We start from the raw sequence: 24,525 nt of genomic DNA, 5'->3' as shown, positions 1-24,525 counted from the left end.
AAGACGTTTCGGGGTCCTTGAGGCTGCCTCGCATTTGCTTATCACACCTCACCTCTTAAGATTTCGAGAGGGTGTCGTCCGGCGCTGCTCCCTGCCCTACACGGGCACACCCAAAGGACCCTGAGAGGGGGGAACGTTGGAGGGTGGTGGATGACGCCAGTGATCGTCCCGCAGTTCTAGACCGGCTCGCCCCCTCTCTCGTCCTCGTCTCCTCCGCCAGTGGTTCGTTCGCGTTGCTGCCGTCTGGTTGGCTGTGCGGTCATCGCCCTTGGCTTTGGAGCTGGGCTGGAGGTTCGTTGCGCCAGTGAAGAGGGGACTGCACGCCGTTGATCGTCGCTGAATGATGTGCTTTTTCTTGTGGAACGGGGGCGTTTCGGGGCACGGCGATGGGTGAGGTGAGGATGGATTTCTGTGGGTTAGCTGGGGGAATAGGGGTCCTTCTGGTGAGCTGATCCGGAGGATTTGTGATGTCAAGGGCGTTGTCTGAGAGGGCGATTCTTCACGTGCTTCTTGGGGCGGTTGCGTGATGATAGGCAGGAGATGTGAGACCGCTGACGTCAAACCGTTTGAGAGGGGTTGAAGATATCGAGATTGAATGTGTGTTCTGAGGCCCGAGGCCGTCGGCGGGATGATGATCTCGGGCAGTTTTACTTCTTGTGCGTGAGGTTGTATGGGATTGATGTAGGATGACGGTCGCTCGATGCCTGAGGGGATCGGCGACTACAGCTGAGGGATCTGGCTTTCAGGTCTTCATCGAGGGCTGATGATCCCGTCTGACACCAGATGTAGCTGTAGGATATCAGGTAACACAGAATTGCTCATCGCGCTGAATTCTCCGAGAATTACTGAGATGTTAGTATTGAGGTATTGGCCCACACTCGGTCGATCTCATGTCTTTTATTTCGAACATGTGCCTGTTCTGATTCGTGTTTGCGCTCATAATGGGATATTGAAATGTTGAATTAGATGAACGACATACTCCGAAACCTTCATATGTCGATTGTTGGTAGCAGCTGTCTAGGACTCGGATGGTATGACAACGACTCGAAAGCTGTTGGCAGGATAGCATGGAGTTTCAAATTAATTCCAGGCCTGGGTATGCAAGTAGAAATACATGAATTTGATCGATAGGACAAGATCACAACAGCTGTTATGAGGACCTCAAGATGCTCTTGAGTCCACAACTAATAAAAACTTTGAACGGACTCACTCTTACCTTTGGCAGAGCTTCTAGTCGATATGAAGTTGGTCGTGAATGAACAAAATTTGAAAAGACGTATCAATTCCATTTTATTCGATACATCAAGTGTTCAGGTGTTGTGGCAATTTGGTAAACTCCATCCTGCGTAAAGATCCCGATAGCCCTTTTGCCAATTTGATTGTCCACGAAAGTCTCAGCATGACTGACCTCATGTCTGTCCAGCTTCCCAACTCCTAGGTGTTAGAGCAATTTTCCAGCTCAGTTTCTCATACTGTCAATCTTGTCTTTTGGACCCCATCGCTGCCTGCACTTCAGCCGTTTCATTTTGTTTCCTTTGCCGCCGTTGGTGGAATACCGGTGTACATCGGTACATCTGAGTCTCTTGACACCATCCATGACCGACTCATCAGTCTTCATGGGTGATGACCGAGGCACAGAAAGGAGTAAAGCAGCCGGTTCGGCTGCTTCTTCAACGTTTACGTCTAGATCAACATCACTCCTCTGAGTGATGATAAGCCTTATAGGTTTATCATGCACACGACTGTACCCACGATTTCGTGGGTAGAGTGTGGAGGCAAAATAATACACCAGTATCCCATATGAAGCAACTAAATGTATGCAACCTGCGACGAAGAGATGTAAGCCAGTGACCAAGAAAGCCTCCATTTCACCCGTCGTTTCCGTTCTGGAAGGTTCGGGGTGTTTATCTACCTTGGTTGGCCAGATTGTAGCACCTTGTTTCGATTAGAACCCGGTTTCAAAGGGATTCAAAGACTATCTTACGTCTCTTCTTACTTATTTTTCTCCATCTCGTAGTTCCATGCTTCTTGGAACCATAATTCGCGTACCACTTGGCCACATGGTCCTTGGGCCAATATTCATACGCCATGTCCTCAGCCCCATCAACCTCTGGATGTACCACAACAATTTTGCCAACAGCTACGCCGTCAACTGCCCCTTTGAGAATTGGTCTTTCGATGTCTTGGTAATTTGTCAACCCAGACGGGTGAAAGCGGACAGGCGGCGGAGGGGTCAAGAGGGTAGTGGTCTGGCCTTGGGCAATTTTCCAGGCGAAGATCGCGGAAACACCCTTCATGTATCTGGTCCATTGTACGCTAGATTTGTAGATTCTCCTGCACTTTGGATGGGTCCAGTTCATCAGAGGGCCCATGGCGCAAGTGAGCGTTTGCATCCCGCGCTGCTCTGCCCATTCTTCGGCCAAGTCATGATCGACGCCGCTCCAAAGAACCTGCTTGTCGTTAACCCAAATCTCGTTGAATTGACACATGATATCGTCCGCCTCCTTTCTCGATAGATATTTGGGGCATATGATTTTGAGGAGCCGGTTGTATCCAGGGGCTGCTAGACGCCAGTGGTAGAATGCATCAGTTAGTTCATCCATTGTCGGCGAAGTCCTCGCGATATTCTACTATTATGTAAGATTATTCTGAATGAAGCATCAGGCCCACGCGTCGACCTTTATTCATTCTGGTATGACGAGCTCGCATTCGGATCTCACCTCGGGATCAGGAGACAGCTGCCAGAAAGTCAGTAAATTGAGTGTCCCCATCACGCCATTAGGCTGCTGTGATTGGACTTACTCCGCAGTTCCAGAAGTCAAACGTGTTCTAGATTTGGGAGATGCAGTCGTCTAAGTTCTGTCACGAGATTGAGTTCCATGTAGGTTCTCGAGCCTCCCCGCCCTCAGAGAAATTGGTCGTGTGAGTCAGAAATTGGGAACCCGCAAGGTTCATGAGCTTGTGGGGTGTGAGATCGCGGACCCAAGAATGTTGATCTGAATTTAGGAAGGCCAGCCGCGAAATTCGGTTAAACATTTGAGAGAAGTCAACGCAGAGCTATTCTATTCAACTTCTCACTCGAAATACAATGTGTCGATATTTGGACTGTTTTAAAGGAGAAAGCCATGACAAACGTCCGAATTGCTAAGAAACAAAAGGAATTTGGACTCCCATATCAACCTTTATCCCTTTCTGGAGTTCTTTGAGCCCATTTGAAACCCTCTTAGACATTGGAATCATGTTCCCAAGTTTCGGCACGTCCAATCCGTGTTCAGTGCTGTGTTCAGAATTTCGTAACTTCGTCCCTCATATTCTCGGCTTGCGCTTGTATCGCAACAAGTTTTTGCTGAAGCCTTAAAAGCTTTTTACGCTGATTCTTCTTCAATGATTCCAGGGGAATATCTTCGCCTAAGATTTCTGCAATCTTCCTGGCTATCAAAGATGGGTCAGCAGTTGTGTTCTTTTTGGCGGAATTCGGCTGTTGGGAGTTGCTGGTTCCCGAGGCAGTGCAACTTCCTCCGTTCCCAGATTGAGGAATAGCCTTAAGCGAGATCTTCAAACCGGACGTCTTGATTGTGGGCTTGCTCTGATAGGTAGTGTTCAAGTGCTGATGGTCATGTTGATGCTGATTTCTGAGTTCAGCTGTAACATTTACCAAGAATTCTGCGAAGGGAAGCAGAAAGCATAGACAGATTTCGACAAATAGTAAAAAGGCGAGGATCGTAAATCCGTGTGGTTCGTGTCTAGCCTGTCGGGCCTCGTTAATTGAAGCTGGGTTTGGCTTGATGAAGCTGTTTTGAATATTTATAGCTGTGTGAAGCTTTGACTTATTGTCTTTCAATTTTGACTGGTTCTGAAGTTGATGAATGGTTGCCAGAGGGCTGCCCTCTAGCAATGGCTTTGGCTGGGTATCGCCGACGATAGGCTGCCAAATTGTTTGTGCTGCTGCTACATTAGACATAGCGCCTCAGTTTTCAATCTTCCAAAGAACATACCTCTCTTGGGGCTCACGATTCTCCAGTCTCTGTCAGGGAATTCGCCGAATTTAGCCACCCACGTCGCGCACTGGTCAGCAGGCCACGCTTCGTAGACGAAGGTTTCAGCGCCCAGAACCTCCGGATGAATCATCATGATCTTGCCCACTGATCTGCCGAGGATGCCCTTCAGGATTGGCTCTTCCACGTCTTGGTAGTTTGTCATACCTGAAGGGTGAAATCGATGCGGGGGCGGAGGTGTCAAGACTGTCGTCACTCGGCCTTGCGATATTCGCCAGGCAAAGAGTGCCGAGGCCCCCCTCATATATTGACTCCAGGTTTGCGAACATGTCGCTTTTCGGCATCTATCGTTTCCCCCACACATCAAAGGGCCCATGGCATTGGTTAGAGTCTGAAGGCCTTGCTGTGCAGCCCAGATCTTGGTTACATGGTAATCGGTGCCACTCCAAAGGAGTTGATTGTCCTTTATCCACACTTTGTCGAATTCCTCACGTATCTCGTTGGCCTCGTCTCTGGTGAGGTATTTGGGGCAGATCTGGGTTACTAGGCGTTCATACCCAGAAGGTTCAACACTGACTACCTCGGGGTTCATCGTTTCGTCATTCTTGTCGGCCTTTTTGACAGGCCTCGGACGGAGATTGTATCTGTGAGCCATTGTACAGGCCACGTCGTCAAGACTGGACAGAAAAATACGTTGGCCAGCTTATGCACTCGCTTTGAGAGGAGGCGACATGTAAATGGAAGGCAGCCGATGGCACAACATGAAATGCGTGCACCTCGGCATCTGGATCCTAACCAACAAGCTTCATCTACCCCTCTCTTCGTCGAGTTGAACCTAACTTTAGGCAAAATCATTTGAGGGCCAACAGCTATCGGACGCCCAAAGTCGTCGGTTGGGCTTCAACGGCAGCGAAACCTTAAATAACGGATGTGGCATGATTACGACACAAACCTCCAATCATCGGTATTGACCCGACTTTCGCAATTTCGATATCTGGAATCTTCTCGTTTGGGCGATCGGGCTTGGGTTTTGCGACCTGTTGTTTAAGTTGGTTGCAGTCAGAGGACAGATGCCGAACGTTTGGAACGGGACTTGAGGTTGAACCGACAGGAAGAATTTGGTCGAGAAAGCTTTTGTAGGGATGGAAGTTCAATGGAAGGACAAGCCAGTGTGGTGTGGCAATTTGTAAACTTTTAGTGAACTTTTCAGTCTAGTGAACCAGTTCTGACCAAGGTATTCAAGGTCCTGCTGATAACAATAAGTACGATGGGAAACGCAATATCTCAAGGACCTTCTATGTGATTCTGAAGTACGTGTGTGATTTTAGAACTTTTTATATCTATTTGGGCTCGCGAAATATGCCCTAAAGATACGAAACTACCTGCGGGCAAGATTTGAGGGACAGAAAACGTTATGAAGCTAGATGATTATTTTTAGTTAGAGGACGTGCGAATTTTGAAGAAAACAACTATGATGGCGGCTGAAATCATTGGCTTCGATCCAGCTCAAGAAAGCAAATAATCATTCAGAGGGTGGACTGTGTTGGACCTTGGAACAGTCCCTTGCCGTGGAAATTACTAACTAGCCACCCTCTTCTCCTCTAAGGACTTCCAATGTCTTGCATACCCCCGCATTTCCTCCCCTCTCGTAATCTGCTTTGATCACCTCGTCATTGTTTTGCCTGGAAATGTCATTAGTCCGTTCTCTCTGGTTCAAAGCCAGGCTATGCGCGGAAAAACATTCATCAAAGACATGAAATGGAGGGCTGGGAGATGGTTCAAATCCATGAAGGATGCTGTTGGTAGGTTTTTGTCTAGCGTCGGGCGGCCGAAAACCGTTGCTCTCTCCCAAGCTGACATTCATATTAGCACAGTTTCAACTATAAACATCGGGCGCGAAAGACTGGCGTTCCCGTCAGAAGCTGTGAAATGTAACACCGAATCGTCGGTCAGCATTCAGTCACTCGTGCATTGCCCGAGAGACCTCGAGACCTGGCATTCAGACGAAGGTTTTCCTTGTACATGCAACATCGATCCAGTCGTTCCCGAATGCCACGATGCCTGTGACGAGTCAGGCGACATACATGGGTATTTTGACCTATCAAACGAGTGCTGTACTGCCAGGACTCTTGCAGACATTGACGAGGCTGGAATACAACGCGACTACGTCAGAAAGGAGGCTTTGTGTTTGCATTGGAGCCTGAACAAAAAGTATGAAAAGATGTGCGCCAAGTTCATTGGGTGGAGTGTTGTGCTAACGAGAAGTGATATCGCCGAGCTGAAATCGTCACAGGAGGTATGGTCCCCAATCCCAGCCAGTTGGAGACAATGCGTTCATGTCATAACGTTGTTTTAGTTCAAAGGAGCAGTGTGGCTCGACCTTTGCCGACGACATAACCCGGAGCGATGGGTGCGGAAATACTTTATTTGGTCCCGAAAGGTTCATGACCAGAGAGAGTCATATCGATAAAGTCTACACCAGACTGGCCCAGATCGCCGGGGGTTCGAAAGCTGGTGTCAAGTCATGCTGGGATACAGTTCGAAACTCTCATGATGTTGACAGGCGTGACGGTCCGATCGTTCAGGCGCAACTTTTCCCAGAGGTGTGGACAAGATACACGACGACCGGGTCGTAGATATTGACGCTGCTTAATCTTCAGATCCATCCCGTTGAACACAAAAGCAAGTTGGAAGAACGAAAATATGTTTCACTATGCTATGTTCTCCTTACAGTCGAGCCTGTCGATTGAAGCTAAGAAAAGAAATGCCAATGTCGAACCTGATGGGATATTGAAGGAATAGACATCTTGGCTTTGTCATAGAGACGAGTCGGTTGACGACCGAGAGTACAAGTCACAAGATGGCTTTCTCCTCTGGCACGTGAGATGATATTTGGCGGCGAAGCATGACTTGCGGGAACTGGAGGCGACAGTTGAACACCGAAAGCACATTGCACCCATCTCCTGACTGCCTAATTTCATGAAATTTTTGGTAGGCATCCGTGTCAATTTTGCAGCACGTGCATTCATTGCATGTTCGATTTGGTATATATACGCTTGAAACTTGAAACTCATGTACACAGGATGAAGGGTCTTCAACATCGCATGCCTCCCTCCCCCGGGGGTTCCACCCGTCGCCACAAGTGTTTACGTGCACTTGCCATCGGCGTCAACCTTGTAGCTGCAGCAGTCGTTCTGGCCAAGAGCGGGAACAGCTGGACAAGCCAATGGTTAGCGACCAAAACTGCAATATACCTCCACGGGAGATAGACTGATGTGAACTTACTGCCCTTCTCGACACAGGCTCTGGTAGAGTCAGTGCAAGTCCAGCCTGAGTAGGGGTCGCAGTAGGTGCAGCAGTCGTCGCCGCTGGTGCAAGGAGCTGTAAACAAGCCGGCGTTAGTTCCACGCTTTGTATGTTCAGGGAGTAAACATGACACTTACCTCCAGTGGTGCCGCAGGCGCGCTCGGCAAAGCCGGGCTCCAGGGCGCGGGTGTCGACGGCACCGGCCATGGCGGTGGCGGCCAAGGCAAGGTTGAAGAGAACGGTGATGACCTTCATTTTGGAGTTGGGTTATGTACACGGACAAAGAGGGACTGGAGGTTGGGCGAAAGAAGGTCTGAGAAGCAGGCGTTTTGACTGGTTGATGATGGTGTGATCAGTAGCTCTCGAGATGGAATGGGGGCTGTCTTTATAGAGTTTCCCAGCCACTGATATCTGCCGGCAGTAAACTGATCTGCATGTTTTCCAAGTTCGGATTCGGAATACACCCACTGCCTTGTACCATGTCGGGCCATCTCTAATTGCAACTCTACATAGCTGTTGCGGAGACTCGCTGGGGCGATGATCGTGGATCTTGACAAGGATGCAGTGTTCCGATCCAGAAGGAACCCCCGCGAATGGATCAACCAACGACAGATAGTGACGTCTGTATAAGTGGACCGTCTTAATGTGTAAAGTGCTTTGGACGATTATTACCTAAGTTAGAGGTGCCATTGTCAAGTTCCGAGGCGGACACTACCGAAAAGGAGATATCCCCATGTTTTCGAGATAGACCCGGTCCGAATAGCGGCAGAATGCTTAGCCATTCTCTCGGTCGACTGTCAACAATGCTTGATTCAACAGGCTCAAAAACTCAAATTTAGTACATCCGGGGTAGCACGGCAACTCAGAACAAACAGCACGGTCATGCGGCCTGACCAGGCAGTTGCGCCCTACAGCTATGATCAGTATGATGTCAAAAATCTGATAACGGAGACATTAAAGTCCAATCAAGGTCGGCTCTCCGTGGAGCAGTACCGAGGCGCGGCTTCGATTCCATATTAACATGCCGCATGTTTTCCGGCAAAGACAATCTAACAGAGACAACATGCGCTATAAGTTCCGTGATTTCAGGGGAACAGACTTTCTTTTTCGGGCTGTGAGAGCCAACATGACCGGGGATACTGACTCGCGGCGACCAGAGGGCCACTGCCAGCCCCTGTCTTGGAATGTCACGCAGCGTGCCGGCCACCCGGCGATTGGCGGCACACACGGGATACACGGGACACGAGGACGTGCTCATGTCAGCAGCCGCGCGACTGCTGTGCAGGTGGAACTCGGCGGCTGTCTTTTGCGTGGGGAAACTCACGATCCGTCGTCCGATAAGCATTCGATCGACGCTGCCGAACGAACCGGCGTTCATCTGGACTAGCGCCTCGACAACATGTGTCATCAACTTTGAACAGCTAACAACACCTAAAAGCCAATGCAGTTGCCAGCTGCAACTGTGTGTTGTCATTCAATCGGGGAACGGAGGGGAAAGGGCACCCACAGTATTGGCAAATGAGGAATCCGCCTCAACGCAACATGAACTAATTGGCTTCGCTGTTGGACATTCTGAGGTTATCATCTGAGTCCAGAATAATCAGAATCGGAGGCAAACAACAGGGTGTAGACCTTGTCTTATCCAAGTTGCCTTCGCCTAGTCCGAACATAAATAAACATCGGCATCCCGCCTTTTTATCCGGTCACGGTTGAGTGGGGGTGGGGACACAAATCCCGAAACTGCTAGGCTGTCCACCGGAGACTGTTATCCAGAAGTAAAGGCAGGTCATAACGATTGAAGTACGGACGTTTGATTAATTAATACCGCGAAACCAACAACAGCCGTGGTAGTTGATGCGCTTCCTCAAAGACAGTTGTCAATTGTGTTGGTGCGAAATCACCACCGTGAATGACTTTGCTGCTTCTGATGGCAGACGAAGGTAATGGCGTAAATGTGGACTCATTGACGACATGAATGTTTGGTCGAATCACGTGGTTCAAGATGTTGGTCTGATTTTGACCATTTGACCTCCGCCATCGCTCTCCCTTACTTTGCTGTGAAAGCCTGTCTCTCCCTGTACCGCATGTAAAGCACTGTCCTTGTTAGTACTCGTCAAACAGACTGCTCAACGCCATGGAAGATCTCAAGGACGTTTGCATAATTTCATGTTCAAGCATTCTAGTTGTTTCTCATCTCCAATGCCCATCTGCCTTGGTAACCATTTAGTTCCTGGGCTTCGGACGCTAGCGTACGGATACATCTGACCTAATTCTCATCCGCTCACAGAACCGCAAGATTTCCTTGAGCTTGAGCCCTATGGCCAGAAACATGTAAAGTTAACGGACTTTGGCGACTAGCGCAAGTCAAAATCTAGCCTACTAGAGGATATAGACGAGGCTTTGCTGAGTTCTGAATTATTCCATTCATCTTTGCCTCGAGGTCGTCGTCTTCAACTTCGTCGAGAGCTGGACGTTGAGCTTCCTAAAACGCTCCTGCCGCACGTGACACTCCTGAACAACTGCCAACTTCGCCCAGACGTCACGCATGTCGTCGTTTTCCGCACAGATCGGGTTGTACAGCGATAGGTTAGCATCTCCGGACAGATGATGGTCAGTCAAGGTGATTTGAAATTATCCATATAGTTACAGTTGTCTTGGAATTGCCTTTGTTGGAATAGTGACTTGCGGTGAATGATTTGAACTGGTACACTGCGAATGGCGCGTTGTCTTCATCTTCTTGGAAAGCAGGCATTGCTGTCCCAGTTGCTGCTGCATTGACCCTCCACGTGGCTATTGAGAGAGATGACTGAAATGAATGAATAGACCTTCGAAAGAGAGCTGGCAGTCCTGGGGAGAGAGTGTCGATGCCCGTTGTTGTTATAATTAGACGCCCTGGCCAAATGGATTGTTCCGCAGGCGGTGCGTGGATACGTCCTCAGCTCCGTGGCAAGCCCACCATGGAAAGCACTCAAGACTGGATTCACCGAATGCGACTCGAGATTGATAGATTTAAGCAAACTGACGGCACATAAAAGCTTCTCGGAGCACGTAGAAAGGACTTCGCTGGCCGAGAATCTCGGAAACTCATGATAGTCTTGCTTTCCTTCTTAAGTCTATGGTAATGCGTATAGGAGCTTGTAATGCAAAATTCTTTCACCTGGCAAGAAGCGTGCCTAGACCATCATTGTACCACCTTGAAGACCTACAGCAATACACGACAGAAGCCAATCCATCCTCCCTATTCCTTAGGTAGCTGTTTGCCCCCAAGCGCCAAATATAACACAAAAGAAGCAGGGCCTAAGTCTTGGCGACAAGTCTCGAAATCTCTGGTCTAGTTGTGCCCGACGATATAAATTGAATTGAGGCTCTTGGGGCCTTCAGGCGGTGTATCCCTGCAGCTGGAGTCTTTGCCGGTGGCTCCGGCTTCTTGGCACATCACCCGCCAGTCGCAGTTACCGAAGCCGTAGGCCTTCACGTTACCGCCGGGGCGGGTGCGATCATAGGGAGTGAATTCGGGACCAGCGTACCGACATTCCCTTGCACCGTCAGACCATTGGTTGGCGTCGATCATTTTTGATTGTCCTTTGGCGAATCGATTACAGACCGTTTCGGTCGCGACGTCATTGGGCTTTCCGTCGGAGTTATAGCAATGGCAGAAGAGGTAGCCGTCGCAGGCGGTTACGGTCGCAGAAAGAGTGGCGAGGAGGAGGCAGACGGGGGTGGTGATGTTGAGGAACCGCATGGTGATGTTTGGAGCGAGTGAAGGTTGTGGTGATCGTATGAATGGTGTTGGAGTGAATGGTTGAGAACAAATGAAAGGATCAAAAGCAGATGAAAAGAGTGACTGTAACGAATGCGTAGTTACTTGAATGCTGATTCTGATAGACTCGTGGGTGCGATGATGAGCCTGCCCTCATTCTGGGGGAGGAGAAGATGGCATTATATTGATCTTCGTCGGTCTGCTCGCCTTGTCTAGACTGTCGATCGATGTCATGTTCAGATCTGTGCTTCCAGCAACACTTAAATTTGAGGCAGACGGCCACCCCGAAATACAATGCCATGTTGCTGGAGGGCGGCATGTTTTATGAGTAGAATTGTCCGTGCAATCCGGATGACTCCGCCGACTCGGGGCGAATTTCCCCACCTGCATCACGGGTTGGTCCGAACACGGGGCCTGCAAAATCCGAGTTTCACAGACGATTTGATCCCACGTCCAAGAATGTCTGGCGTTGAGGGCCGAATGCTGCGGCTGTATTGCAGGCAAAGGTATTCTTGTTGTCCAACAACATACGCCTAAAGGTCACCGTTTGAACTACATTCGGTTGCCGTTGTCTTTCCCAATATAATGCTGTGTAACAAGTTCATGGGCCGCGATTCTGGCCTGAAGTCTGCAAAGATTCCAATGAAAGGTGGTCGGGTCTGTCAAGCCGACCTGGAAGACACCCCCGGATACGTCCGGAAACTACTGCGGCAAGGCCGACCCACAAACCTGCTACTACTCGGTGTCGCATTGGCCCCAAGCGATATGCTTAAACCAAAATAACCCTTTGAACAATTAACAAGGCCCTTCTTCAGATTTTACGAGTCAAGTTTTGTTGCATGTTGATTGCTATCTGCCTAAGAGCATCCGCAGCAGAACGCTTGAGAACTTTACCCCGACCTAGTTGACAACCGAGCAGTCCTTCACACGAAGTGTGTTTCATCAAGGCTCAGATATCAGTGAGAACTTCAGATGCTCACCCTGAGTTGGACCAAGTATAGGTAGACCATCGCACTTTCCTGGTGCTTAGTTGCTCTATAAGTAGAGTGTATGTCTCTTCGGATGGATCGTAGTTTATGATGGACAACCTTCTCCCCACGAACAAATCATCACCGTCAAAATGAGAGTCTTGATATCTTTCTGCACTTTGTTTTCCTTCTTCGACGTTCTGACGGCAGCTACTTTGCGCGACAATGGAGAAGGGCAACAGGCATCCCATCATTGTAAGAGAGTTACTTCCGTATACTCCCATCAATTATACATGAATTTCACTGATATGCAATGGTGCAGGACAAAACGAGCAAACTGTCAATGCGATAGCAGAGTAAATACAAAAGACTGCTGCATTGAAATCGGGTCGATGGGGGGTCTGTCGGGTCGGGAATGCGTAACCACCAGCATTGACAAGTTCTTGTCGTGCTGCTCCAAGAAGGGTGACCTTTTGAACGGTTGTGCTTAGAAAGTTGGATAGCGTCATGTTATAGCCGGTTATGATTGTTGCTGTTGCGCTGAGACTATTTACTTTGTTAAAAAGATGTCTTCCTCCAAATCTTTCCTCATGGCCAGCAGTCTAGTTTCCGTTGGTGCATATCAAGCAATGCGTATGAGAGCCTTTGGTATTGAACATTATTTCATACGGTGCTTGTCTGGCCCATCGTGAGTCCTGATCACTAATTTCACCCAAACTCTGGCCTGCAAACCCTATCGGCTCTGTTCATCTCGAACCTGTGTCGCTGTCAGCGCCACAAATGTGGCATTTCGTAGGATCCATACCAAGGACATCTTTGTCGCCGCCTAGCTCCTTGTGAAGCTTAGCAAGACGCTTCTCCAGCTTACACTTCTCAAACTTTCTATGCAGCTCGCCGACTGCAAACATGTCATCCGAATCAGGACGTGGCGGCTCGTAAAGACTGGGATCTGCGCCGCCACCTAAGCGATGGATGCGGCACGCCAGGGACCGTGGCTGCAAGAAATCTCAGTTGGGCAGGTCTTTGATGTTGTCTGCCCACACTGTAAAGATCTGGCCGTCCGTGATCTGGCCTGCGTTGTAGCCTCCAAACTCCTCATCTCGCTCTTTCAAAGGCTTGAATATAGTGCGGGTATCAGTGCGCAACCCAGGCCCATTCGCTCTCAAGTGATGGAGGGAGGTTGCTGGGAGCCATTGGAATCGTAATTGGAGACCATGCTCATCAGCATCTGCGTCGGTTTGCTCACGTGACCCACAATTGATGAGCTTTTGGGCAAGGGCATACTCGAGTTTGGACTCCTGTCTGTTGACCTGGTCTTTTCCTTCGGTCGATGTCGTTGTTTCTGGAGAGTTGCCGATCTTTGTAAATCTACTCATCGATCGGAAGGTTGCTGCCATGAACGAGCCTGCGTCCCGGCTACTTGACTGACACAACGCATCGCCGTCTTCTTGAGTCTTCTTGCGTCTTGTGACGTAGCCCAGAGGTTCCAAGACAAACCCTCCGCTTTGCCAGATAGCTTTTAATCGTCGACTCAGACAGAGTGTATTCATTGCAGGTAGTTTGCGAAGCTCAAAATCGACCGTACACTGAATTCTACCTACGGTTCCAAAATCAAGAAGGCCTTTCAAGTTTGCCAGCAGGAGAAAGGTTCTCTCAGGTCTTATAGATGTCCATACAGGTATGATATGACATTGCTCAGCATCGTTCTGGCCCGTAATACAACACCTATTGCCGTCGCGGATGTCGGCTGTGTTTTCTGAACGCTCCGGAGGGACACGGATGACTAGGTTGTAGCAGTTAGCTCGGATCATGCAAGGATAAGTGGTCAAACTCACACCACCAGGCGAACTCCGGAGTCACCCCTAGAAAAAGCTGAAGTGGTAACCTTCATCGTTCAGCGTATCGTCGTGAAGAGCCCTCAGACGGTCAATGTCCAAGGACATAAGCGTAGCCCAGAAACGCACTTGCGGCAAAACGTCGCCAAGCTGATATGTCCGCGGGCGGGTACTATCACCTGGTCTGCCTTTGTCCCAGAGAACATCAAATTTGAGCTTCTTTTTATCTGTGTGAAGGTGGTTGTGAATACTGACAATGAGGTCAAGTCGAGTGGACAACTCATCTTCGAAACGAGAGCTCAGGCTGGGACAAGTGTACCCATCTACCGTGGTGTTCATGTTGCGCACTGGTTTTTCCAGGGACTTACAAGAGGCTTTGCTCGAATTCAAGCTTATCCATGGGTGGAAATTGTATGCGAAGAAGTAGTGTATTGCATGGTTGTCAATGCGAAAGAAGATCGACTTTTATTTTGTACGCCACGTTGTCCACACGGGTCCCTGACAGAGAAATGTTTCCCTTGAACGAGGCCCAACTCGCAAAAGGTAGGAAAATTTGCCCATCCAGGCATTCCTTGGAGTCTATTTTCATATTGACAGTGTCCAACCCACTAGTGTTACAGCACCTTATCAACGGGGGTCTCTCTTCATTTTGCTCTCAGCGCTTATCTCTTCGTCAGATGCGGCTGACCTGGATCATGACGTGGACCGGGCGGATCCGAGGTTGTTTTTTCGAAGTCCAGTTCGGTGTAAGGGATGGGATGTGATGGTCTGAACACTACTCATTGGGTTAATGAAGCTTTTGGATATGTTCAATGCTTTGAATTACTACCCTTGGTCAACGTCCGCAGGGTGAAAAAAGCTCGAGCGAACGAACAATACGCTGTTGGCTACATGTACCTACCATGATCGACGCCTGTCTTCTGCCACCCTGGCTCGCCCCATCCGCGCCCATAATTTTGTTGTCGACTTATCGAGCAGCACTATCATTCATCTAAATCGTGTTACATCGTCGCGTTGCCCATCTTCGGGCTCCTTCAGAAGTTCATAAGACCAGTGATAAATAGACAGGAAGAGAACCTAATCCTGAGCGACTACTTAAATCAAACTCGTGGGTGGACGTGAGTTACTACTCTTGTAGTCATCGTGGTCCCCATCGTCCTCCTTTACGCCTTACTCGTCTCTTAGTCCCTGTTTTCTAAGTGCCCCAGGAAAGCCATCCTCGTTCTCCAACAGACTACGATGGCTAGCGTCGAGACGCGGGCGGTCCAAAGACCAAAGTGCCGCCCAGAACCGCGCCTGGTTGAGAAGATCGCGATCATTAAAAACCACAGGTCGGGAAGTGTCGACAAGCTTGGCATAATCACCTCTGTTTTCTTTCTTGAGCAAGGCTGCGTTGGCTTGAAGTAGTCGATGAATGTCCTGGATGATATCTCGGCGGACGGACAAGTCCTCATCGAGGAAGTCGTACCGACCGGTTACGCCCAAAATGGAACTAGTCGGCGCTTGACGCGATCCGAAGTACTGCTTGAAGAATGCGAACATCTTGGCAACTTTGGCGCGTTTCCAAACCTTCAATCTAGTTATCAGTTGCTCGGGATTAAGAAAAATGTCAGGAGGTATTAGTTGTTGTCGTCTGAGAAGTGGTACTTAATCAAAGCATCGAGCGAAGGAAGATACTTCAAAGTCCCCACAAGGTGATACGGTTAAGGTTTTTAGATTGCCTAATTGGAACACTCAACATATCAGCCACCACGGTCGTGTTTCTCTGACATTACATGCACCTCACAGCAATCTTGACATCAACTGATGGATGGCTAGAATTATTCTCAGCGATTTATCTACCTTGATAAGCTGTTTTGTCTCTAGTAATGTACACTTCCCCTAGCAGAACAGTGCAACCAAGGATCATGCTTGCCGCTATTATCGGCCTGTTAACTCCTGCAAATTCTCGTTGTGATAAGTGGATGTGTCTCTTTTTCAATTCTTCATACCACCCTAAACCGCCCAACGAGGCACTGAATGTCAGTGAAAAAGCGCCGTAGTTCACGCCTAATGCAAGCGCATACACAGCACCCCAAAGGGTTCGTTTACTGATTGCAACACCGCTGATAGCGCGTATGTCAATCCATTCTTGAAGGAGGCGAGAAAGCAGAATCGTAGCACCAACGTTCGTCCCTGCAAACTGGAGATGCTGTCAGATGGTACTTTGCACATGACGGATAACGCACATACATTGCATAGAAGTACGGATAAAAATCCCATTCCTGCAACCGCTCCAGTGGTACCTGTCTTGACCACCCATGCGTTCCACCAGCTCGCAAATAAAGCGATCCATCCGGTCGAAACGAGTGCTTGAACGAGTATAAAAACCGGCAAAACGAACGGCAACAGTCTGTAGGGAAGGCGGGACAAGACCACCGTTGTTGAGGGAAATGTCGTCTGCAGCCAAAGCCATGTATTTCCAAATACAGACATCATGGTGGGTGGGCAATGCGTTACTCGGGGCGAATCTGGCGATTCGACTGAAGGCGACTGAAGTAGTTGGGGATCAGCCGAAGGGCGAGTGTCGCTTACTGCATCGTTCGTTGTTGCCGACATCTCAGGAGAGGTTGAATGGACCACAGCAGTGTCCGTAATGATCGTTTCCGCATGGGCGAAATCTTCCGACAGTTCTGCCTGTCTGCCAAGGTTGCTTTGCTGGAAAATGGAAGTATCGGTCTGGCTCTCTTGGGCAGTGCAGTGTTGTTGATCCGCGTCATCTGACGCTTGGACTTGGTTCACATCGAGGTCCTGTTGCATGCCACTTTGAGATTCAGGCACGTATGAGTCAGGAGAATTGGCCTCTTCATGATGTCCTGGAGATATTGCGAAATTCTCGTCGCTCAAGGATGATTGAGGAGAGTGTGCATGCTCCAGACCTCTGTCATTAGTTTGCAAGCGCTGGAGCCTGCTTTGACGCAGATTGATCTCTCCATGATGACCTGGTGGAAGTGTGCGAGTCTCGTCACGGTTCATCCAGCCCCAAACAATGTCCCAAAAAAGCATCAAAAAGGACGCTGGTAACGACACCCAAAACACAGGAATGTCGTTTAAGTTCAGAGCAGTGAGAGATAAGAGTATTGCGAGTGTTGCTAACATCAGAAATAAACCAACAAGCACACTTCTCTTGTCCAACAATGGATTGAGGATACTGGAAGGTGATGCTGGGATCGTTGTGAAAGGCAAGTTCGGGTTGACCTCTATTTGAGCCCCAGCGGGCATTTCTGACAGTCGAATGCTGACTGGAAGCAGCCCCTCATTGGCGAACACAATGTACAGTAGATAAGCCCATAACAGGCTGGCGGTGACGACGACCGGTACAATAACATTGACTGTGTATTCAGCAAATCCGATTCTGAATGCTTGGGCGATGATGACATTTGTGGTGCTAGATGAAACCAGTGCTGCAGAAGCGATATTTGCCACCGCAAACTGGGTGAATAACCACGCTCTTGGGTGTTTGATGTTCTTCGATACTTGGGTCAAATAAGTCATGAAGAGCATGCCCATTTGAATCACTGGGTCATTTCCTAAGAAGAACCCCAAGAGAAACATTGCCAAGTAAAGTAAGAAGAACAGTCGATGACCTACGTTGCCATAGCGAAGGAGGACCTTGCAGCAGAGATATCGTATAAACCCTGCTGCATCGATTGAGCTTGAAATATAGCCCAGAGTGAACGCAAAAACGAGAATGTCGAGCGGCGAGATATCGTTTGCGCCGATTGTACCCTCTAAAAGCTGCCGCTTGCCAATAGCCGTGCTTGCCAGCAGAAGCAGAACCGCAAGCAACGGGGCCGTTGTTAGGTCCAAAGGCACAACTATGACCGCCCACGGTCTTGCATCCGGGCGGATGGGAGAACGCCTGGCCGCAACAATACGTGCTGTGGCCAAACAGTCGTGAATCAGGTTGGAAAAACGGCTTGGGCATGGTAAATGTATCTTAAATGGGAAAGCAACGATGAGGCCTGCTATACAATCAGATCATGCGAGAAGAGAGTGACGATACCATGAGTGCGCTTACTGCTTATGATGAAGACTACGAGTGTCAGAATGGATCGCCATTCTGTGACAGTCGACTGTTTTGAGTTTTCAATTTCATCCGACATTGGGAAGCTTGACTTTGTCTTTTTCCTTTTGTCTTATTTTCGGGAAACAGATCCATGAGACAGCCTCCCATCCTGACGAGGCGTCTCCCGAAATACTACGAGGAACGATGGTCAGCTGAGCGCCTCAATTTGCCTTGAAGAAAGCCTTGCTACACGTGGATGCGATTGACAGGGTGCTAACAAGATAATGTGGTAAGACAATATGCAAAACCCACCAGTAAAAAAACGCGGCAATGTCAACCGTTGAGCCATCTGACAGGGAGACAGCTTGGTGGAATGAGAAGTGATACCGATTGCACTGTATGAGATACGAGCCACTGGCACCTTACTACATCGAGCGATGACGACGAAACTTTGGTGAGACTGAGGCGGTTCAGGTCCAATAATCAGTGCACGGAGTGTAACAGATTGTGTAGAAGGAACTACGGGCATCACTCGCGTGACCTGTCTGTGTGGAACGTAAGACGATAATATTTGCTGCAGATTCGGAAATGGTGACGATAAATGATTTAAGTACAAAGCGCTCACACAACTATGAACAAGAAATACGTTTTCTTCGTTCAAGCAACAGTCAAGGTCGTTTGCGCCTTGAAGTCCCTGCTGCTCGCACCGACATACAGCTTGTACTCTCCGCTCTCCACCTTCCACTCCTGGCCAACAACATCCCACACACTCAGATCCCTACGTCTCAACGAGAACGTCACATCGGCGCTCTGGCTAGGCTGGATCGTTACCTTCTGGAAGCCGCGCAGCTGCCTGACAGGCTCGCCAGCGACGTCGGGGAAAGAGATGTACAGCTGCGCAACCTCAGCGCCGGCGACGGAGCCCGTGTTCGAGATGCTGGTGGACACGGTAGCTACGATGTCCCAGAGATCCTCGCGTCCACCGACGGACTTGTCGCCAGTGGCAAATCCGCTGGTGAGGTTGGAAGACTCAACGGCGGCTGTGGAAGAGTACTCGAAAGTCGTGTAGGAAAGACCGTATCCGTACTCGTAGCGAGGAGTGACGTTGTAGTAGTCAAAGTACTTGTAGTCAATGTAGTTGCCGTCCGAGAAATCCAGGTTCAGCTCCGTCTCGCTGATGATCGTGTCGGGATTGTAGTCGCTCTCGTTCTTGGCGATGGTGTGCACCAATCTTCCAGAAGGGTTGACCGCGCCGAAAAGAACATCATCAATAGCATTGCCGGACTCCTGGCCCAGCGCACCGCCGTACAGCACACCAGTGACGTTCTCGTGCTCGATCCAGGCATCCACCAGACGCGGGCCGACGGTGTTGATCACAACAATGGTGTTGTTGCACACATCCGCGACGGTCGTCACGAGGGTGTCCTGGTCCGCGTTGGTCAGCTCCGTGCGGTCGGCACCCTCGCCGCCCCACGCGTTGAGGAAGACGACGCACGCATCCGAGAGGTCCGCCACGCCGGTCGTGGACTCGGTCAGCTCCGTGCCGGAGCCGGACATGCCGCTGAATGACGTCTCGGAGGTGTCGTTAAGCCACCATCTCAACATGAAACCGTCCGTGGCGGCGCGCTGGTTGAAGAGCTGCAGCGGCGTGGTGAGATACGACAGCGAGCCCATGGCGGAGCCGCCGACGACGGCCATGTGGCCCTGCATTGTGGACGGCTCGCCGTCGTAGACGCCGAGCGCGGTGTTGGCGCCGACGTAGCGCGGGCCAGCGTGGAACCCGAAGATGCTGATGCTGGACTTGTTGACGAGGGGCAGCGCGTTGTTGGTGTTCTTAAGCAGGGCGATGGAGCTCGCGGCGTACTCGCGGGCCATGGCGCTGTGGTTGCCGCGGTTGTCGACGCGGTCGGTGACGCCGGCGTGGGCGGGGTAGCCCTGGTCCTGGCCGAGGTGAAAGTAGCCCATCATGTTGCGAATGGCCATGTCGTCGAGGCGGTCCATGGTGAAGCTGCCGTTGTTGAGGCCGGCGCCGAGGGTGGTGTTGGAGAAGTAGGAGCTGGAGGAGAGGTCCATGCCGGCGTTGGCGGCGTTGATGCCCGTCTTCTGGGCGCTGACGTCGGCGTGAACGATGCCGGGGAAGCCGAGCTCGACTTTGAGGTACTTGGCGAGAAGGACCTGACTCTCGCAGGAGTAGGTGCCGTTGACTTTGTTCATGGCGCACATGGCGCCGCCCATGCCGTTGTAGACGGTGTCGTAGAACGGCCAGAGGTATGTTTCGTGGAAGGCTTTGTCTGAGATGGTGACGGTGTAGGCGCCGGTGTCATCTGAAGAAGTCGAGTTGCCGCTGGTTGTGCCGTTTGTCGAGGTCTGACGCCTGGTGAGAGTCGAGTTACCACCCGGTCCTGCGGCGTCAGGAGGCGATCCGCCACCCATGCCGCCTCCAGAACCGGTGCTCATTCGGTTTGTCTCCTGCTCATTCAGGATGAAGTGCTTAGCACTGGCGACGACGCCAGCCGAAGACATGCCCTTGACGACTGCTCCAGCCATGATGCCGGCTTGGTAGCTGTCGACACCATACGTCTCACCGGTGCGGCCACCCCATGCCGAGCGTCCGAGAGGCTCCAGGGTAGGTCCGTACGCCATGTTGATACCCTTCCCCTTGAACTCGGTACCCACACCCTGGCCCTGGCCTTCAGCCGCGGCCGTGTCCCACGTCATGGCCATTGCGAGGCCGGCGGGCCATGTTGTGACATAGAAGTATGTGAGAGGGTTGGTGGCCGAGTCGAGGTTGTGAAGGCCAGTGAAGTTGCCGCCGTCGCCACCGGCCGCGATGGAGATCTTTTCGTCCGTGGTCAGAGTGGCGACGAGGGCTGCGGCCTTGTCATAGGCATCCTGCCAGGCTCCGAGCTTGACTAGTAAATTGTAAGAATTATTTCGAGGAACAGACATAGCAGTGAGGTATAGTAGCAATACTTACTTGTGCCTGAGCTCAACAGCTGCTCGGTGTAGTTGGCCGAAGCATCAGCAGCTAGAGTGCCAGTCACATAGGTGAGGATGGCCAAAGCCCAGGCCGTCGATGGGCGGTACATGGTCGACAAGCGCTAGTATCTACTCACTAAGCTTAAAAAGAGACGCGGCAGGGTAAAGACTGTAAGTGAGTAATGAAAGACTGCTTGGGATGAGCGATTGCACTGCAGCGACGGAAGAAGCCAGGCAGCTGGGACAGCATGAGTAGATAAAGCTTCTAGAAAGCAACAAACCCGCAAAGCCCCTATTATAACCATTCTCTAACCGTTCAGTCGGAAAAGCTGCGCCTTCAGGCCAACCAAGAAACAGTAGTTGCAGGCATGGGGGATGGTCGAAAAGTGGTGCCAAGCTTACGACGAGCAGTGTCCACCCGCCCCGTTCCAGCTCTGGCCTAGAGCGCCTTCCTCGGCGCAAACGCCATCGGCGACGGTCTCCGGGTACGGAATCCGCGCACGCTGGCGTCGTTTCCATGGGGGCGGAAATTGACCGCTGGCCTCATGATGTGTGAAGTGTCGAGGGGAAGACACGAAAGCAAGCTACTTCGGCGGCGTTGTAAGACGAAAAGTCATGAGACAAAACGCAACGCAGATGGGATGAACGGCATCACCGCATCAAGCAGGGCCCCGTCGCCAGCGTCCTGACGACGCGTCCTTATTTAGAGAAAGCATGGGTCTGTCTTCCAATCACGCCGACCGGCGGGTGCGAAAGAGGGAAAGGATCTCCACAGGTGTATGGAAATAACTGTTCGTCCGATGAGTCTAGATGGGAGAGGCCATGCAAACAAACCACTCATCAAGCTGATGTGCGACGGGGATAGTGATCCCCCACTCGAGTGGGAAGAATGGGCAATGATGCACGCTGGTGGCAGGGGGCTCCCAAGTGCCGGCCGGCAGTGATGGAGATATTCTGCGTCAGCCATATGAGTGACAGCCCGATCGGTGGAGACAGGAGGAAAAATCCGAACCGTGATGGTGGTGTCGGGGACCGACTTATGGGTCTTGGCACCCCGGTCTCTAAGGGTTGTGGGTGAAGCTACCCGAGATCTCCACGATGACCGGATTGACGGAATTGAGATTGAGGATGAGCAAGTTAGCAGATGGAAGCAGTGCAAGAGACGGCAACATGCAGCAACTTATTGAATCACTTCCAATTCGACTCGGATATCGTGCTATGTGTTGTATCATGCAGAAGAGAATCTAACATCGCGATGCTTAAGTCCCCGAAATTTGGGGGCAGACTGACAGTCAGGGGCCAGGGGGCGGGGGCCACGTGTCGGAAGTTGCCGATGACATGGACCCGAGGGACTCGTAGATTATGTGGTCGGGCGCAGCCCGACGTGGAAATGGGGCATACAAAAGCTGCTATTTACCGCCGGGAAATCGGGGAAAGCGAAAAGCTTGTGCGGTGTCAGGCAAGCTTGTCTGGCGTGATATTGACGACGGAGCTGGACAGGCCTGGAGCGGCGTTCTGTGACCCACATCGGCGTTCTATCCCACATTGCGGCGGCTCCGAGTCCGGTCTGTTAGCGTCACGTCCCGGCAGAATGGATTTATTCAAATTGACTCGGAAGCGTTTAAACGGAGCCGAGTGATGTTTTCCTAGATGCCGCATGTATATCAACAAGATGTACGGCTTGACTATGCAAAACTTGTTTTCTTTCCAAGCCACAGGCCGTCATGCAGTAAATATTGCTAGAATCGATTCGCATTTTTGCAAGTCGATGTTTTTTTTTCCATAACTCATGTGTGACTCACAATGCACATGGCTGGTCCGCCGTTGGCCCGGATGTTCTCCGGCGCGGAACCGGGCCTCCGCGGGCAGAGTGGGTCCCGTTGATATCCGACCCGGCCCCGCTCATCCCGAAACCCCCGGCCGGTAGGCAGCACCGCGCCGGACCACACCTGTCGCTCTAGTAAAGGCTCCCACGAAGCCAAGGCCACCGACGAGCCAAAGCAACCCTCCAGAAGCCCCAGTCCTTGTTCATTTGCAAGCATAAACCAACACCACCACCCGTCCCAATCCATCGAGTTCGGGCGGTCCTGAAACGCAATCTGAATCACCAACAGACCACCCAGCGACCCTCACCTCTCACGATAGAACCCCCGGTCCGGCATCGTTACATCGCAAAACATCCGATCAAATCTTGAGCCTCTGCCCCACGTCTCGGGAGCCGCCAACCGGCGAACACTATATGTCCAGTCTGTGCCCACCTCTTGAGACGGCGCATCGAATGACAAACCCTCCCTCTCACCATCTTTCATCGCAACTTACCCCAGCCGCTCCTTTGCCTCACATGCCGCGCATGATGGCCACACGCACCACACTCGCTGTCCTGTCTCTTTGGGGCGCCTTTGCCTCCGGGCAGGGCCTCCACGACCTGGCCGTTAAGAACGGCAAGCTCTTCTTTGGGACGGCGACGGACACAAACCTGTTCAATGACGCGGCTTACATGGCGGTACTCAACCGCACCGGTGAGTTTGGGCTTGTCGTGCCGGAGAACAGCCAGAAGTGGGACGCGACAGAGAAGACGCAGGGGCAGTTCACCTTCACGAACCCCGACGCTGTCCGCGCCGTCGGACAAGCCAACAAACAGATGATGAGGTGCCATGCGCTGACATGGCACTCGCAACTCCCCTCATTCGGTAAATCATTTCTCGTGGAGGACGTTATGCGGGAATGTTATGTTGACGAAAGCGCAGTATCCCAAGGAACATGGACCCCCGAGACCCTCACCCCCGTAATCGAAGCCCACATCGCCAACACCGTCTCCCACTTCGCCGGCGCCTGCTACTCCTGGGACGTCGTCAACGAAGCGCTCGCAGACAACGGCACGCTGCGCGACAGCGTCTTCTCGCGCACCCTCGGGCAAGACTTCATCCCCATCTCCTTCCGCGCCGCCGCGGCCGCCGATCCCGCCGCGAAGCTGTACTACAACGACTTCAGCCTCGAGTTCAACTCCAAGAAAACGGACGGCGCGGTCAAGATCGTGCAGGACCTCAAAGCCGCGGGGGTCAAGATCGACGGGCTGGGGCTGCAGGCGCATCTCGAGGTCGGCAAGACGCCGTCGCCGCAGACCCTGAGTAAGGTGATGTCGCGGTTCACGGATATGGGGCTGGAGGTGGCGCTGACGGAGCTGGATATCCGGCATGGCATGGTGCCGGCGGACGACACGGCGGTGCAGCAGCAGGCGAAGGACTATGCGAGCGTGGTGAAGACGTGCGTTGACGCGAAGGGGTGCGTGGGGGTGGTGGTGTGGGAGTTTACGGATAAGTACAGCTGGATTCCGTCGACGTTCCAGGGGCAGGGGGATGCGTGTTTGTTTGATAAGGATATGAACCCGAAGCCGGCGTATGATAGTATCAAGGCGGTGTTGATGGCCGGGACGACGAACGCGACGGTGAAGAGTTCGGCCGGGTCGGCGGAGGAGAGGAGTGGGGCGGGACGGGGAGCTATGGCCGTTGTGCAGGGGTCGGTTTCCTCTTTGGGCGCGGCGCGGTCTAGACCACTCGGGGTTGCCATTTCTGCGTTGGTGATGGGCGTGAGTCTCGGCAGTTGGATGTGAGGGAGGCCTTTGCGATGGTGTTCG

General features: G+C 51.4%; 10 protein-coding genes across 10 annotated transcripts; 1 reads left to right on the top strand and 9 right to left on the bottom strand.

Annotated features, from left to right (window-relative positions):
• Window positions 1-1,459: 1,459 nt before the first annotated feature.
• Window positions 1,460-2,603, bottom strand: GCG54_00007666 (uncharacterized protein; the record flags this gene model as incomplete). Its single annotated transcript, XM_045407644.1, has 2 exons — window positions 1,460-1,935; window positions 1,997-2,603. The coding sequence occupies 2 exons, from the start codon at window positions 2,601-2,603 to the stop codon at window positions 1,460-1,462; spliced, it is 1,083 nt and encodes a 360-aa protein (XP_045267089.1).
• Window positions 2,604-3,948: 1,345 nt separating this feature from the next.
• Window positions 3,949-4,200, bottom strand: GCG54_00007665 (uncharacterized protein; the record flags this gene model as incomplete). The annotated part of the gene is made up of 1 exon (XM_045407643.1): window positions 3,949-4,200. One exon carries the CDS (start codon window positions 4,198-4,200, stop codon window positions 3,949-3,951), a length of 252 nt encoding a protein of 83 aa, XP_045267088.1.
• A 2,941-nt stretch (window positions 4,201-7,141) lies between these two features.
• GCG54_00007664 (uncharacterized protein) lies at window positions 7,142-7,556 on the bottom strand (the record flags this gene model as incomplete). Its single annotated transcript, XM_045407642.1, has 3 exons — window positions 7,142-7,209; window positions 7,281-7,376; window positions 7,439-7,556. The coding sequence occupies 3 exons, from the start codon at window positions 7,554-7,556 to the stop codon at window positions 7,142-7,144; spliced, it is 282 nt and encodes a 93-aa protein (XP_045267087.1).
• Window positions 7,557-10,632: 3,076 nt separating this feature from the next.
• On the bottom strand, window positions 10,633-11,043 carry GCG54_00007663 (uncharacterized protein; the record flags this gene model as incomplete). The annotated part of the gene is made up of 1 exon (XM_045407641.1): window positions 10,633-11,043. One exon carries the CDS (start codon window positions 11,041-11,043, stop codon window positions 10,633-10,635), a length of 411 nt encoding a protein of 136 aa, XP_045267086.1.
• A 1,732-nt stretch (window positions 11,044-12,775) lies between these two features.
• On the bottom strand, window positions 12,776-13,840 carry GCG54_00007662 (uncharacterized protein; the record flags this gene model as incomplete). The annotated part of the gene is made up of 2 exons (XM_045407640.1): window positions 12,776-13,024; window positions 13,073-13,840. 2 exons carry the CDS (start codon window positions 13,838-13,840, stop codon window positions 12,776-12,778), a joined length of 1,017 nt encoding a protein of 338 aa, XP_045267085.1.
• A 51-nt stretch (window positions 13,841-13,891) lies between these two features.
• Window positions 13,892-14,264, bottom strand: GCG54_00007661 (uncharacterized protein; the record flags this gene model as incomplete). The annotated part of the gene is made up of 2 exons (XM_045407639.1): window positions 13,892-14,168; window positions 14,233-14,264. 2 exons carry the CDS (start codon window positions 14,262-14,264, stop codon window positions 13,892-13,894), a joined length of 309 nt encoding a protein of 102 aa, XP_045267084.1.
• Window positions 14,265-15,034: 770 nt separating this feature from the next.
• Window positions 15,035-15,406, bottom strand: GCG54_00007660 (uncharacterized protein; the record flags this gene model as incomplete). The annotated part of the gene is made up of 1 exon (XM_045407638.1): window positions 15,035-15,406. One exon carries the CDS (start codon window positions 15,404-15,406, stop codon window positions 15,035-15,037), a length of 372 nt encoding a protein of 123 aa, XP_045267083.1.
• A 292-nt stretch (window positions 15,407-15,698) lies between these two features.
• Window positions 15,699-18,009, bottom strand: GCG54_00007659 (uncharacterized protein; the record flags this gene model as incomplete). The annotated part of the gene is made up of 3 exons (XM_045407637.1): window positions 15,699-16,055; window positions 16,097-17,868; window positions 17,925-18,009. 3 exons carry the CDS (start codon window positions 18,007-18,009, stop codon window positions 15,699-15,701), a joined length of 2,214 nt encoding a protein of 737 aa, XP_045267082.1.
• A 560-nt stretch (window positions 18,010-18,569) lies between these two features.
• On the bottom strand, window positions 18,570-21,001 carry GCG54_00007658 (putative beta-glucosidase D; the record flags this gene model as incomplete). The annotated part of the gene is made up of 2 exons (XM_045407636.1): window positions 18,570-20,824; window positions 20,890-21,001. 2 exons carry the CDS (start codon window positions 20,999-21,001, stop codon window positions 18,570-18,572), a joined length of 2,367 nt encoding a protein of 788 aa, XP_045267081.1.
• A 2,129-nt stretch (window positions 21,002-23,130) lies between these two features.
• Window positions 23,131-24,501, top strand: GCG54_00007657 (Endo-1 4-beta-xylanase 5; the record flags this gene model as incomplete). The annotated part of the gene is made up of 2 exons (XM_045407635.1): window positions 23,131-23,581; window positions 23,639-24,501. The coding sequence occupies 2 exons, from the start codon at window positions 23,131-23,133 to the stop codon at window positions 24,499-24,501; spliced, it is 1,314 nt and encodes a 437-aa protein (XP_045267080.1).
• Between the last annotated feature and the right edge of the window lie 24 nt (window positions 24,502-24,525).

The sequence above is a fragment of the Colletotrichum gloeosporioides genome (genome assembly GCF_011800055.1).
Source record: "Colletotrichum gloeosporioides strain Lc1 chromosome Unknown consensus_27, whole genome shotgun sequence".
NCBI lineage: Eukaryota > Fungi > Ascomycota > Sordariomycetes > Glomerellales > Glomerellaceae > Colletotrichum > Colletotrichum gloeosporioides.
The sequence above is the reverse complement of the archived record's forward strand: the minus strand, read 5'-3'. Positions and strand labels throughout refer to the sequence as shown.